The sequence below is a fragment of the Pagrus pagrus genome (genome assembly GCF_965226575.1).
Source record: "Pagrus pagrus genome assembly, chromosome: 6".
Lineage (NCBI taxonomy): Eukaryota > Metazoa > Chordata > Actinopteri > Spariformes > Sparidae > Pagrus > Pagrus pagrus.
This window is the reverse complement of record NC_140190.1, coordinates 17,886,030-17,901,934: the sequence shown is the minus strand read 5'-3', so window position 1 is coordinate 17,901,934 and position 15,905 is coordinate 17,886,030. Positions and strand designations below refer to the sequence as shown.

Genomic DNA, 15,905 nt, shown 5'->3' with positions numbered 1-15,905 from the left:
CTCCACCAGTAAACACTATAGTGTTGAAAGAATATATCTGAAATTAGATTCTATCAGACAGCAGTGTGCCGGAATCAGTCCACATTTGGAGAAATTACTTTTTAAGTCAAAGAACTTTCATAACAATGAATTAAGATAAACTTCATTTCTTTTTTAATATAAACTGCAGCTTCAGTGCCACGTAATAAAAAAGTTGTTGAGCATTTTTTTTTATATCTTTACTGAGTTTATTTGCCAACATAGTAAGAAGAAGTGTCACTGAATGACTAAATACATGTGATGCTTATCTTTGTCCCCTTTCTTGCCAATTGAACTTAAGACTTGAACAGTGTCCTGGTCTGACCTAGGCTTTAGACTTACCTGAGAAACGTCTTTTCTGAAGTTTTTTTTTTTTTTTTGTCATAAATTATCCTCAGTCTTGTTGTTGGAATTAAAATCAAGCTGTTTCTTGTTTACTTTTTAAATCTTGTGAAATGTTCGATCAGTCATCGATGCCTCAGATTAACAAATGAGTTACTGCTTTTTAGCACAGTTATCTTCAGAGTGCCTTGTTAGAATACGCCTGTGTTGGCTCATTTATAGCAGACTTGTATTTGTAGGCACAAAATTGACAAAGATATGAAGTGCAGTGTTGTACTGTGGAATTAGATATGCTTCAACAGGGAGTGCACAAGCACAAGCTATATTAATGCATTTTGCTCCAGTGATTTACACTGATTACCTGCGTCCTTGATAAGGCCACAGTTTAAATACATTAATTACATAAATACATTTTAAAAGTGGTGTAATTGGAGTGTGACACAGGGACTGTTGTTGGTATCAGTCAGGTGTCACATTGTCCAGAATTATAAAATGACATATTTATTTTATTCCAATCTGTTTCAAAGATATAGCACATGAGTACTGTATACAGTAGACTACTCTTTATTTAGCTTTCTTTTTTATTTTTTTAATGCACTATTTCTTGTGGAATTGGACTTGGTTTATGGTGGTGGGTGGATTAAAACAGACCACAGTTTGAAAGCAGCTTGGTTTGGCTTTTCTACAAAACCAGAGTCAAATTATTCATTCACATAAATAAAGCGATGCAATAAATGTCACTTTACTGTAGTATTTACACGATGGCTTTGAGTCTCGAAAAAGGCTTTTATAAACCTATAATTATATTTACAATATTTATAACTTTAAAGTAGATCATTGTCCCAGAAATGCTTGCATATGTATCAAACAAAAATCAAAGATCTTCTACGAAACACCGATTCCAATAAAGTTGGGACGCTGTGTAAAGCATGACTCAAACAGAAAGTGATCATTTGCTTATCCTTTTTGACATAAACTCAATTGAAAACAGTACAATGATGTTATGATTAAATAATATACTTAATGTTTTACCTCATCAACTTTGTTGATTTTTGTAAATATATGCTTATTCTCAATTTGATGCCAGCATTATGTTTCAAACAAGTTGTCACGGGGCAACAGAAGACTGGAAAAGTTGTGGGGAACGCTCAAATAAACAGGCTTATTGGTAACAGATGACAGTATCATGACTGGGTATGAAAGGGGCATCCTTGAAAAGGCTCAGTCATTCACATGTAAGATTGGGGTGAAATTCACCACTTTGTGAAACACATGAATGTGTAAAGGATGTGGGGCCACATGTGCTCGTTAACACTTCGTAAAAACCATTGTTTGGTAGACACAGTCCATTTGCGAATGATTTCATTTTGTTTTTAACCACATTTTACAAAGAGTCCCAACTATTTTAGACGGTTAGCATTCTGTCAAGCATAAAATCCATCCACCACTGCTCTATAAACCAATTGTTACAATTTCAATGTTCTAATCAAACCCTTTTTCTAAGACAGGACCTTGACGGCCGTGTGTCACCTCTCTCACGACTTTCCTGCTTTCTCTGCATAGGTCTACCCGTCTTTGTCCATGTCTCATAACATGTTTCTGCATATGTAATCGTAGCGATGACAGTTAATTCATATTAACCTCTTTTTTTTCCCCCTTGCACCCCTTTCATTCTCTCTTCCAACGCTTAAAATAGAAGTGGAGCAAAAAGGTAAATAACAGACACGATCCAAACCCTAGCTCCTTGTTTTGTGGCATCTGGCTGTAAACTACCTATTTTTCCCATGGTGGCCCCGACTAACGCATCGTAGACGTTATCTTCAGAATCCCCCTACCCTAATGTTAACGGGCCAGTGTAGTGCAACAGGGGAAGTGACTCTGGCCATAAAAACAGACAGCACACAAGCAGCCAAAAGATGTAAATGGGGGCGTATTGGCTGCAGTCCATAGGGGCTTCCTCTACTCATTCTCCCTGGGTGCTTTTGCTGCTCAGCAGAAAATCATATTGCCTGGCTTCCAAATCCCTTTTCCAAAGCATGCCATGGTAACAGTGTTTCTTGGCCCTTTTTTCAAGCTATTGATTTCTACTGTCCCCTATCTCTCAGAGTCCCCCCCCCCCTTCTCACTCTTCTCCACATTATTCTCACCTGGCCACTTGCTGCTCTTCTCTCTGTTGGTTCCAATGCCTCCAATGCCTCAGAGCAACAGCCCAAACACCTAAAGAGACCCGTAACAAAAAGTTATTTAAATCTTAATGGTTGTGACATTTGCACCACTTCGTAATGACAAGCCTCTCAGGGTATATACTGTAGAAATGGTGGTGTTACTGAGACACATCATAAGTACACACAAACATTTTGCAGACTCCGCTGACTCCTGCTCTCTCATAACCTCTCCCGTCTGTTGCCAAGTGACTTTAGTTGGCTGCATTTTTTTTGTTTACAGGACCAATTGTTTCGTTAAGTTTCGTTTCTGTTCTATTTCCCCTCATTTGTGTTCTACTCCCAACAGTAAATGTCTATGAGGCCAAGCTTCCTTTTGTTTCAGACTACTTTTTATATTTAAACATTATGCTTAATAACTTTCCTATTCCTTTTTTTCTTTCTATGCACAAAACCAAAATCCTTATACTGCTTGTGATATTGGCTATAGTTGTTAGTTGTGTTTTGGCCACTCTTTAATGTGTGTCTGTCCCCACTCCTCGTGGATGACCTGTAAAACAAAATGAAGACATTAGAGATTACATGGATGTTACATATTGTTCTTGTGTGTTTTTGTTTTTCACATGTTAACCTGTGCCTGTTTCTTATTCTACTCTTCTCCCACTGCTAGTTTTTCTTTGTCCTGGGACTCTGAAAGCTGTCGGTGATCCTTCCTTTCTGTTTGAAGCGGAGCAACAAGCCGGCGCCTGGTGCAAGGACCCGCTGCAAGCAGGCGACAAAATCTACTTCATGCCTTGGACTCCTTACAGGACAGACACTCTCATTGAGTATTCCTCCCTGGATGACTTCCAAAACGCCCGGCAGACCATCACCTACAAGCTGCCACACCGGGTGGATGGGACCGGTTTTGTGGTCTACGACGGGGCCGTGTTTTTCAACAAGGAGCGTACCCGCAACATTGTCAAGTTTGACCTGCGGACTCGAATCAAAAGCGGCGAGGCGATCATCAATAACGCCAACTACCACGACACGTCGCCCTACAAGTGGGGTGGTAAGACGGACATTGACCTGGCAGTAGACGAGAACGGGCTGTGGGTGATCTACGCCACAGAGCAGAACAACGGCATGATGGTCATCAGCCAGTTGAACCCCTACACGCTCCGTTTCGAGGCTACCTGGGACACGGCCTATGACAAGCGCTCAGCCTCCAATGCCTTTATGGTTTGTGGAGTACTCTATGTGGTGCGCTCCACCTATGAAGACAACGAAAGCGAGGTCAGCAAGAGCCTGATCGATTACATTTACAATACCAAACAGAACCGTGGGGAATACGTTGATATTCACTTTCCCAACCAGTACCAGTACATTGCAGCTGTGGATTACAATCCGCGAGATAACCAGCTCTATGTGTGGAATAATTTTTACATCCTGAGATACAATCTGGAGTTTGGCCCACCTGATCCAGCACATGGTAAGAACCCAGCCCCTTCCCCCCAGTCATTTCTCTTGCAGACAGCGTTGTTAGATTGCATTGCTGAAATCGAGGTTTTAGTTGCTGTCAAGTGTACTTTGATACTCCTTCGGTATTTCCCGTCTATGTATGAAGTGTCACAGCTGACTGATTTTTAATTTGGAATCTAATATGTGCTAGATATGTTACGGAAGCTTTGGAGTGTAGGAAAGCATCTCGGGGGGTGAAGTGAGTGGGGCTCTGTGGTAAACAACACCTTGAAGCCAGTTACCATATCATAAGGGATCAGTATCTAGGGGATTTGGGGAGGTTTACCATCCGGGCGTTCCCTGAGTCCCTGGTGCTAAGGCTCAAGGGACCCCTGCTAGCATATCCCCCTCTTTTTTTTTTAGAGCGCATAAGACAGGGACAGTGAGATATATTTTCACTTCTGGAAACATACATGCCCGGACAGGTGCAAAGTCTAGCCTGGGGCAAGGTTAGATCATTCCCCAAGTGATGCTGAAACTCCATCGGCCATTAAAAAAAATACTTCACAGTCTGTAGGTGTACTGTAAGGATTTGAGCTCCTGCCTAAGAGAGAAAGAGATGGTAAACACAGGGGAGAAGGATCAATCATCCAGGGTCACATCAGCAGCGTATGTTTTTAATTTAGCTGTCAAGAGCTGAGGGGAGGCTAGCCTAGGCCTGCGATAGTCCTTACAATGAGAATATAATAACAGTAATTATCCTAATCCCCTCCACACCCAGAGTCCTAAGTCCACGTAATGCTCGACGCAGTCAGTGATGAGCCACAAAGGTCAGGCAACTTTTCCACAGATTATCCACAAGCTCAATATTTATTAATGTGTTTGCTCGTCCACTTTTCTATTGATAGGCCACGAGCTAGGGCTGCTAAATTGGGTTCAGCCAGTGGAGCAGCATCAATCCAGACAGGCCGGGTTGAGCTTTACATTGACAAAGAACGTAGTCCAGGTTGGAAAGCAAAATTAATATGCGGAGGGGGCGTTAAGTGGAATACTGCCACAATCATGGCGCGCAAGATAAAATATGTTTTCCTTTTTTATTTTTCCAACTCTGAATAACGCTGTTTGAAGTTTCTCCACAGCCAATAAGACAGACACAAAGGGTTTTTCTAATTAAACATTTGCATACTGAGAATATGTTAGAGTCAAAAGGTGTTTCCTTATTTTAGTCATGTCCAAAACACTGTGTCACACGCAGAGAATTCAGATGAGCTCATTTTAAGCAGCACCCTGCATTTACACACAGCTCCTGTAAAGTGGTCATAATATCGCCTTTTTCTGCTCTCTAATAAGACTATATTGGAGCATGTCTTTACATGCCATTTTGTGTTTATGTACAGTAAACTGATGATGAAGCAGTCATGCAACAGCCTCCACAACAGCCTTTAATTTCAGCTTAGCTGTTATGGATTCTTGGAATAAGCTGTGTATAGACAGGCTGCACGCTCAATTGATTTATTCATTTTCTGAATGGACACTGATTACTGATAGAGAAATCAGAGGCTTTAAAAGGATTCTGAAATAAGACTGCATTACAGTTATTTGTACGTGTAGCACCTGTGTGCGTGTGTGCAGAACATGCTTTGTTTATTCACACAATCAGACCTCCCAAGCACCCAAAGGGACCCCCCCTCCCCTCCCTTCCTGTAAATTATGTTTAGAAACAAACACTACCTGACATACTGTATGTGCTCCTCGGGGCTTCTGTATTCACACGTCTTTATTTTAATGTCAACGAGGACCCAGTCCCTCTCTCCCTGACAAACGAGACACGAGCCTGGCTCTGCTGCTGACTAATGTATGTTGAGTTGCAGTCGATGAGTGCAAGGGAGAATGGTCCAGGATGATCATCAGGATGTCAATAAACTTGTCCTCCCACATGGCTGATGTTGACACATAAATGATGGCACTTTTTTCTGGCTGTCACCGGTTGCCCTCTCTGTGATATCTTGATGCTCGTTTCAGCGCCTGCCTCACTAGGCTCTGAGCCAAGCCATTAGACTGTTTTTGTGCTGTTAAAAGTTGGAGGTAAATGTAAAAAAAGGAACGACAACTAAAAATCAAAAGAAATGCCTTGTTTATGCAACAGAGCATGGCTAATTAATAATGTATATGCCGGAGCTCTGTTAAATGTTTGACTTTTATAAGTCAAACTTCAAAGGACACCACAGGTTTTTAATTCAACCGCAGATTTTTCTCCAGAGAATTTCAAAGCGTGCACAAGAGGATGAGCCAACGATGTAATTGCGGAGGTGTGAGATTGATAATATATGCATTTGTCGCTTTACATTGCACGCCCCACTCTCTTTTCTCCCCGTACTTCAAGTGCACAAACAACCCCGTCACATGATTCGCTCCGTCATGGAATGCAATCACATCAAAGTGATGTTGAGACCCTCTGCGGCAGACAGTTGGGTTCTTGTCAAGTCCAATAACGCCGCTCGTGTCAAGGCAAGATCATCTGTTGTAGGATTATGGGGGAGTGGATGGGGTCACGTCCAACAAGCGGCTCCACTGGAAGTGGACATTAAATGGGTCAGTAAGTCCCTCTCTTGGCTTTGACCAACAGCGCCATAATCCACTCATTTAACCATGGCTCTATGCCTGTGTTCCTTCTTGCATATAGGAGCTCATAAAAAGACATATTCCTTTGTCGCATCTTGTAAGAGAGATGATTAAATTGATTTAAATGAGGTATTCCCAGAGAAAACTCATTATGCACCCATTTCTATGGAGCGTTTATTCATGCCAAGCTCCAATATGTGGCCTCAAACCACTGGGTAAGCATATCAAAAGCTATTTTTTACAACAAGTGTGCACAAACAGACTGTATTCACTGCCTCAATGGGACACAGGTGAGCCCTGGAAACCTTTTATTCATCCCTTGTCGGAAAATTAGATTCTGAATAACTTCCATATAAAAGCCCCCGGCGCTGTAGTTAACACCCACACAAATCAAGACCCCCTTTTTAATTGTTCAAATGTCAATACATTTGCATGCGGCTTCAATCTTCGCTGCATCCTCAAATTACACATTTGCGAGTGGGGATTGTGGGGGGGAGAATGACCCAATTTGTTTGAAATTATAAGGTATGGCTCACTATGCGACTCGCCAATTAGCTAACAAAACTCTGCATGTGGTCACAACAATGCCGTGTAGTTTGTGTGTTACCAAAGTGCTTCACAATGCAGAAATGCTCAGCTGTTACGGATCCTTGTGAGTCATATGCATTAGCAGTCACCCCAGAGAACCTACCTCTTATAGTCTGATGAATATACAGCTCCCTAATAAGCACCGCTATGATTCATCCCTGTCTTCTGCAGTGCTTACATAGAGGTCAACCTGTGCATGGCAACATTTAGAGAGAAAGCAGGGAAAACAGAGAGACATCTGGATACTTAAAACGTCAACATCAGCCATCTGAGGTGCTCAGGTGAAATGGCAAGAGACTTCTCTCTACTATATGCCCACCAGCAGTGCATGAGCAGGGATCAGGATGTGTTAAAAACGGCCAATTTGTTTGTTTGCCTTGACAACACACAGCGGTGTGAAAGGAGAGGATATTGATGTGGAAAATCACCCTTTTTGTTTTTGTTTTTCTGTCCTCCTGTCATATTCTCGTTGTTTCTTTCTCTGTCTGCTTCCATCTTATTGCCGCTCTCTTTCATTTAATCTCTTTCATCTCTCTATTAGATTCAGTCTTGCTGTTTCTGTCTGACTTTCTCCCTTCACGCGCCCTCGCTCTGTCATTTTTTGATTCTTTAACCCTTTTAACCCTCTGCCTGTAGACTCCCAGTCCTCCACCGCCATGATCAAACATGAACTGTGCCCTACATTTGGATATTTGCATGTCTGTGTGTGCGTGCCTCCACGTATATGCGCCTGTTTGGCCTGGTTCCTGAAGTCCGGCTAAAGCTTTGGTCAGACTGTTCAAATCATGCCCAATGAGAGCAGTGCACACTAAACGACAGGATTTAAGTAAATCCTTAGCCGTGCCTTCTGGAAAAGAGCACACACAACAACAGAACAAAGACGGCCATGGTGCTCATCATACTCTAGCCACCTTATAACAGAGTTTAGATTTCAGGATAGATGCTACAGGTGAATAGGGTTAAAAAATAAAAATAACCATAGATATCACCATTAAACTTCCCCAGTTGATTACTTATATCAAGTTTCCAGGCTATCTAATGAAAAGATGATTTGCATCAATGAACAGAATTCAAAGCTAAAATAAACACCCCAATGTGTATTTTGGACATTTTCTTTCCATCAGCTGAGAGAGGTCATGTTATAAAAGCAAAGTAGCCCAAAATTAGTCAGATCGTCCACAGGATGGAATAGGCAACAGAGAGAGAAGAGCAAGGTCTCATTTTTCATTTTACGTTACAATCCGCTCACATATGGCCAATGAAAAAGTGATTAATACATGTAAATTGCTCAAAATTGCCCCTTTAAGTGACATTATCCTAATTAAAAACTTAGCATGATTGCAGACCTTTTTGATCGACTTCCTGGCAGATCAAAAAGAACATCTACTGATAGAAACGGCCTATTTGAGTGAAAGTTCTCTCCGGTTCTTTCTCACCTTATTTACTCTCAAACAAAACTCCTGTTGGTTGTTGTCTGGATCACACGGATGTTGACTGACTACACAAGCCCAGCCTGCTAGGACCAGACAAAATCAAACACCTCACTATACACAACAATCTGCAGAAACCCACCCAGAAATCCACTAAATTGATCCATAGCCTTAAACCTGTGCCTTGGTTAATTCACCAAGTCTCTTTTTTTTGTTTTAGTGTCCCCCAACTTACTGATAAGAGGAAGAATGTCTGAGATGTTAGCGCACTTCTGGGGAGTGTATCTTTAACTAAGAGCCTCATTCTTCAACGCTGGACTGCAGAATCTCCCTATATGCCAGCTTCCGTTCTTTATTCCTCCCATGTAACTTTTTTAACCACCGTTTTATGATGCACTGTGACGTTATTCCGTCTGCGTCGTGACCCACTGGTCTCATTCTTGGTTACGATATAGGGGTGAATTTAACTTGAGCGATAAAAAGGGGGGAAATCCCTCGATGGGGATTTACAGTCTTGTTCACAATGTCTCTGATATTACATCGTGGGATAATACCTCACCCCCCCTGTGTCTGGTGGCGGTGAAGGCCAGGAGGTCACCTGTTTCCTGTGAAATCCGATCTTGATCTCTGCCGCTCCTCCTGCACCAAACGTCGTAACACATGAGGGCCAGTTGTTTCCAGACAAGGTGGAACATTTCACCCCTCGTCCGAATACACACTTCAAGATAACATTTTCTCATATAGTCACCACCGCTGCTGCTGCTGTACACAGCGCGGACGAGTGATCTCCGCTCTCAGCGCACAAGCACGTGGGCAGCGACGGCAAACCGGGGGTTATGATTTAAAATGCCGCAAAGAGTTGTTTTACATAAAAGAGAGAGAGAAGAGGGAGGGGGGTGTGATTATGGTTACACTGAGCCCTATAGCCAAGGGGATCCACACTCTCTTGTTTGATTACAGTCTGACTGTGAAACAAGGCGTATTAAAAGAATTATTACTCAGACATCACAATGGTCCCCCATCACTCCCTGACACACGCCTTTGAGGAGATTTATTTCACACAGGCCTGATTATTGTGTCTGTGTGTGTCTGTGTTTTTCTCTAATCGGGTTCGCGTGCTCGCATGCCGATGTATGTGAGTCAGTTTGGAAGTATATCTCGAGTGCGGCTCAGAAATAGTCACCCTCCTGTGTGCACGGCATTAAATATCATCCTGCTCGGCACACTTAGAGTTAATGCTTGAAATTTGAGGCACGTACAGTACAGAGAAAGCTGCAAGGAGAGAAAAAAAAAAACGCAGGCTGTAGTCTGGCAGCTGCTATGTCTGTTCTCTATACTTTGGTGTCATTCTGTGTGTGAGGCTGTACACGCGCTTTAAACGCGTGTATGTGCTTCCGTGTCCGCGCGCGTGTGTAGGAGTGCTCTCTGCCTGCCTGTGTCCATATGAATCAATGCGTCTGTATTGTGGGACAGAGAAATATTGGAGACAGCAGTAAATAACATAATCCAGCTATTAGGTTTTGTTCCCTAAGACATGGACGTATACAGTACTGTACACACCCTCGCAAGGACATGACTCATGGGAAATTATATGAATTTTCACCCAGCTTTCTTCATATTTACTGCTGATACACAAGCAATCATACACTGTTCCCCTCCACAGCAACAAACGCAGCGCAGAGTGAAAGACGTGTAATCCAATTTCCTTTGTGTATTATTGTTATTATTGGTAGATATCAAAATGCATCACAAGCGTGTTATAAATCATCACACTATTTCATACTCAAGAACAGCTCCATTTCCATATGAACTTCCAAGCAAGGGTGCATCCATGGAGGACTGAGCCAAATGCATGTTGGAAACAGAGGAAATAATTGACACGTTTTTCTTTTTCACAGTTCAACACCTTATTTCAATTAACCTGCGCTCCGATGGGTTACTCATTTATTTTTCCTTCCACCAGATCCTCTTGGTCTCCTCTCAGAGGCCAAGCGTGGGCCCCCTTCTGATGGCAGAAACAGGCTTTGAGTTGTTTGAGGTTCCACTGACTTGTTAACTTTTGCTGTTCCTCTTCCATTAGGAGGTGATTACCACCCGGGAGCCGCATTTCACAGTGTTCAAAAGACACCATTCTTTTACTTTACCCACAGAATGAGACAAAAAATCCCCCAAGCAGCCTTCGCTTCACATCATCTCGAGATTATTCCATGACGGAGCAGACTATAGAGGACGGGGGACGAGTGAGATCTAATAATTCTTTTAAACTTTTTTTATGTGGCAAATTAGCTGAAACAAATGCTAACTGTGTGTTCCCTCACCACTTTTCCCCCCCAAGATAAACAGCACCTGGTAATATGTATGAAACATTACCCTGATGAACAGCCATGCGGTGCCTACTGAAAGTGAAGCCATTAAGCATAATATAAAAGACACACACGCTGTCGGTTTTCATTTGTCACCTCGGCATGACTACTGAGTCCTGGTGAGGTCTCATCTTGTCTGTGTGAGTGCGCGTTTGAGCGTGGGTGTTGTGTGTGTGTGTGTGTGTGTGGTCCTGAGTGCTTACGTGTCAAGCCTCTCCTGGATTCCCATCCCATTGTCTGTCATCAATTCCAGACCTGTAACCCCAGTGGTAATAACAGAACCACTGACATACATGTAAATGCGACAACGTGTGGGCGTCGAATCACACAAAGAGGTTATGAATAAGTCCGTCCTGACTATCGGCGGGACTTGCGCTCAGACTCTATGACAGCTAATTGAAGGTTCCCCTTGGGCTGAGTGTGGCAGAGACATAATAATCAAGGATCCTGCCTCGGTTGTTTCGCTATATAGCCCAAATGTGAGATTTACCTCTTTTGTTATAATCAAAGGAGCATTGCTCGGGGAAGGTATTCAGCGGTGTTGCCACAGCTGAAAGCAGAAAATATTTGCTTCATGTTCCGAATCCCACAAAGGTGTAGAAAAGGCTACTGCAGCACTACCAACAGATCAATACCCATCCCTCACAGTGACTGCTTATAAACTTATCCACTTAGACATCTCTGTGAAGAAGTGACTGCCCGAGAGGAGTGTCCATGTTAATGCCTATGGGTTAATTCCTCACAGCTTTCATTGGATTAAATCAAACTAAGCGACAGCATAAAGGTAATAAAATGATTGTGTTGCTGGCAGGATTAAGAGGCTGACACGCTATGTACACAGGAACAGCAGTGGTCAGAGAGCCCGCTTTGTTTATGCAGGAATCTCTCTGGGAAGATTCACATTAGCATCTTTTTCACAAGCGAAAGAGGATTAGTTTGTATCAAAAACATGAAACGAAAACCCCCAGCAGGATTATTTTAGCAATTTCACTTGTGTCCTTTTCATAGTATTTCTTGTTAATGAAGCTCTTTAATGTACAGCTGTGTTCTGCGATGGCGCAGCCCAGACGTTGGCTCAGCAAATCCAACCCCACGCCCCTTTCCCATAGCTAAAACCATCCAGTTTGCCGTGGGCCAGCTCTCTCCGATGGAACGCTTCAGGAGAGCCAAACCCATTAATTGGTATTAACCAAGTCTAACATTAATTACCCTCACACTTTCACCGCTGATAGCAGGTAGCACAATGACAAATGAGAAAGAGAAAAAAAAACCTCCAAAGTGATTTATTGGAACATGTTGTAACTAGAGCATGTAGCTCAACGTCCCAGCGAGCCATGACAAGCAGGCCTCTTGAGTGAGGGGTGTAAACAAGATACAGTTGTTAGTTGACATGCAAAAGGAATGTGCTTGGATTACAGCAGATGCCTCTTTGATTTATTGGCTGAGGTTGCCAGCTCCTTTATCTTAAATCATGTTGCCGAACAGCGATTCATTTTCATTTTTATTTCTGTCTGGATTCTAAACTCCCCACCCATGGAGAGCCGGGATCTTATCATTATCATCTTTCATACTTTGGAAATGAGAAACCTATAAAGGGCCCCACGGTTTCTTGGGAATCTTCTGGACGTTTGCCAAACCACCCCGACCCAGATGTTTAAAAAGAAACGATAATCATTATAAACTATGTCGACACACGTTCATTTTCTTCAGACGCAGCAGCAACACTGCATGTTGTAGTGTGTAAGCTTACCCAGAAATTTGCCGAGCATTTTTTGGCTATTACTTTCAACCTTCTGTGAGTCTTCTCAGTGAGTCATGAAAAACAACGGTTATAGCAATAAAGGGGTATTGGTGCAGAATAGAGACAGGCATTTCTCCCAGCCAGCTAAATGCTAGTGCTGAAAGGACACTAAGCACAGGTTGTCTCTCAACCGCTGTGACAGGCCGTGCAGCCGAGAATTTCACCGTGTTGAGTAAAAGGATACAGGTGGGGGTGGGGGGTGGGGGGTGGGGGTGGTGCGAGAGACGAAGAGGAGGCTGAGGTGAAGCCAGCCAGCCAAATCTGCCTTCAGCTCAGTGTCAAAACAGCCAGTCAGCTGTGTACACCTTCATGTCGCCTGTGTGTGTGCGTGTGTTTGTGTGTGTTGAGTTCTATACCCCCATCACCAGGAGGGAGCACACAGAGTCATCTCCTCTGGTCAATAGAGCCTAATTCGCCACAGGTAGCAGCCAGCCTCAAAGGCGATTTCCCTTCAGCCTACCTGTGCTGAAGCCTCTCATCCACACCGTGGGGCCTATGGTGATAATAGTGTGTGTGTGTGTGTGCGTGTGCGTGTGTGCGTGTGTGTATGTTTTGGGGGGGTCAGTGGGGGGTTTACTGCTATCAGCCAGACCCATTATCCAATGGAGGCAATAGATATGGAGGTGTTGCTGCCTGGGGTTTGGCTGCCTCTCCTTCCAATCCACCGGAGGACAGAAGCTGTCTTCTCATTCTCCAACTTGGCCCCATTGTTCCTGAATTTTCCTGTCGTCGTACACTTCATGCGCCTCTATTTTCCACCACCACCCCCCCAGCTCTCTATTTCCCCCCTTGTTTTGAACCCAACTCCTGACTTCTTCTCTTTAGCTGCGCTTCCACCAAAAGTAGCTGGAACTTTTAGTCCCAGGAACTTCTTTTCAAGGAACTAAAAGGTTCTTCCAGCTCTTTGTTGTCTGCGTTTCCACCGCGGTCTTAACACCTGCAAAGTTTGGGCCAATTAGTCCGCTGATGATGAAAAAACAACAGCTGTTTTTCTGCATACGACCATGCAAAAAAAGACCTTGAATACATCATTGGTTCATCTGATGTTTGCTTTCTTCTGTCATTAAATGTTGACGTGTCAAAGCACCATGAACAAAAAACAACCTGGCGTGCGTCTGCAGATTTTTAAATGGCGTCTGAAATAAAATGCTACAAGAATTTGACCAATCAGAATTGTTCACCTCCAGAGTTCCTGTACTGGCAAGTGCTACCCTCTGAGCAGGGACTATTTGGGGGGTAAAATAATGCCCCTGGAACTGAATCTAGGCCCCTGTGGTGAAGTTCCTCCAAAGGGTCCTTGTGCCTGGGGAAAGCTCCTGTGGTGGAAACGCGACTTTAGACTCTCTGTCTCTTCGATGTTTTCAGTACCGGCTGCACTACCGCGAACGACTGTGCTCGGCTCAGGCAGTGTAACAGCACCTCTTCACATTCTCTGCATGCTCTACAGGCAGCCTAATGGAGGAAATCAAAGTACTCAAATGCGATTAGATTCAGTATGCACATTGCATTCCAATCAGAGCTCCTTTCATTGATATAGCTGATCCTTTTAAAACTCAACCAACAAATACTTTTAAAGGGGGGGGGTCATGCTTTGGTTTTGTACTTGAGGATGTGGAGCAGATTTATATCAAATAGTTAGTGTTTATCAACATTTCATCTATGAAACTCCCTCATGTGCAACTTTTATGAAATGTAATTACAGTGCTGCTCACACTTTGCTGGTGTATCACATGAAAAATGTCTTCATAGTTTTTCCTTAGTGGCTCATGTTAAATGTAAGGAGTGCACTATTTCCTCCTTTTCCGGGACTGAAACATATTGTTTTTGCCTGGGGCATTGCATGAGTTACTGCACACCTGCTTTATCAGAGTATGAGTTGTAGCAAGAAACAAGTGAAAAAAAAAGACTGTTCAGGCACCATGGCTGCACATACAGGTTCTGTGTTGCTCTTGTGAAATTTAATCAGCCATGCCACAAAATCTCCCAGGCAAGAATGATTGCCAGGCAGGAGGATGTTACTGTAATTATTGTCTTGTTCACTGCAGACTGAATGCCTTGGATAAGCCATAGTCAACGGGAAGGCAAATACGCTTGTTGCACAAAGCACTTAGCAGCAATTTACACAACAGGATACTTGGATGTATAAGCATTACAGTGTGAACATGTTGGGGAAAAAAACTCGGGATGTAGCTTACAGGGGGGCAACTGTTAAGGTTTAGTGGGACATGAGGGCATCTGCCCACCAGAAGGCCAGTGTTTGAATACCTGCCAAAGTACTTTTAGCAAAATACTTGATTTAGTCCACATTATGCATCCCAGGGGTGCCGCACTAATGAGCTGACCTCACACTGCAACTGTAGGTCAAACTAGTCATGTCAAATCAATTTTATTTAGCAGCCAGACATCACAAACTAATATTTGGCTTTTATTTTTGCATTTGTATCCACAGCACTACATAATGTATTCATAATGACTGATACATGTGTTTCCCAGTGAGAATCAAACTCCATAAATCATGGACGAGATAATGTTTTTCCCCACTGGGCTGCACAACATTACATAACGGTGCTCCACCTAAACATTAACGCCTGTGTCTCTTCACAGCTCCGCCGCTGTCAGAAGTCACCACGTCCCCTCAGCCTCAGAGAACTACAACAACCACCACAACAACCACAGCGCACTGGGGTGTGGCCAACACTACCACCACAACAGGGCTCAAGGAGGGCAGCAGGGGAGCGCCCAAGCCGCCTCCTGTGATTCCACAGACTACTTCCCCTCCACCTCTCGAGTCCTTCCCTCTACCCGAGCGCTTCTGCAAGGCCACCGAGGAAAGAGACATAACGTGGCCCCAGACCCCGAGGGGCATGCTCGTGGAGCGACCTTGCCCCAAGGGAACACGAGGTAAACAGGGCTCCCTCTCTCCTCAGGGCCGAGCGCTCACTGCTTTCAATATGACCCAAGGCGTCCCAAGGGAACATCCCGGAGTTTGTTAGATTCGTCTGATACTCGTGCATACAACAATGTTTTTAACTGTAAGAGCACCAGTTTAAGTATGTGTTCAGGCACTCGGAGAAGACAATTTTATAATGAAGTTTTAGCTGTGTCATTCCAGGTCAAAACATGATTTAGCAATCTGTAA

At 43.5% G+C, this 15,905-nt stretch overlaps 1 protein-coding gene across 8 annotated transcripts in view; it reads left to right on the top strand.

Annotated features, from left to right (window-relative positions):
* Positions 1-15,905, top strand: part of adgrl2a (adhesion G protein-coupled receptor L2a) — a 212,027-nt gene that overhangs the window by 170,356 nt on the left and 25,766 nt on the right. For all 8 annotated transcript variants that reach the window (XM_084355337.1, XM_084355335.1, XM_084355334.1 and 5 more), the window contains 2 exons: positions 3,193-3,993; positions 15,371-15,667. In XM_084355337.1, the coding sequence (XP_084211463.1) occupies positions 3,193-3,993; positions 15,371-15,667 (1,098 nt within the window). The remainder of the gene's footprint in view (positions 1-3,192; positions 3,994-15,370; positions 15,668-15,905) is intronic.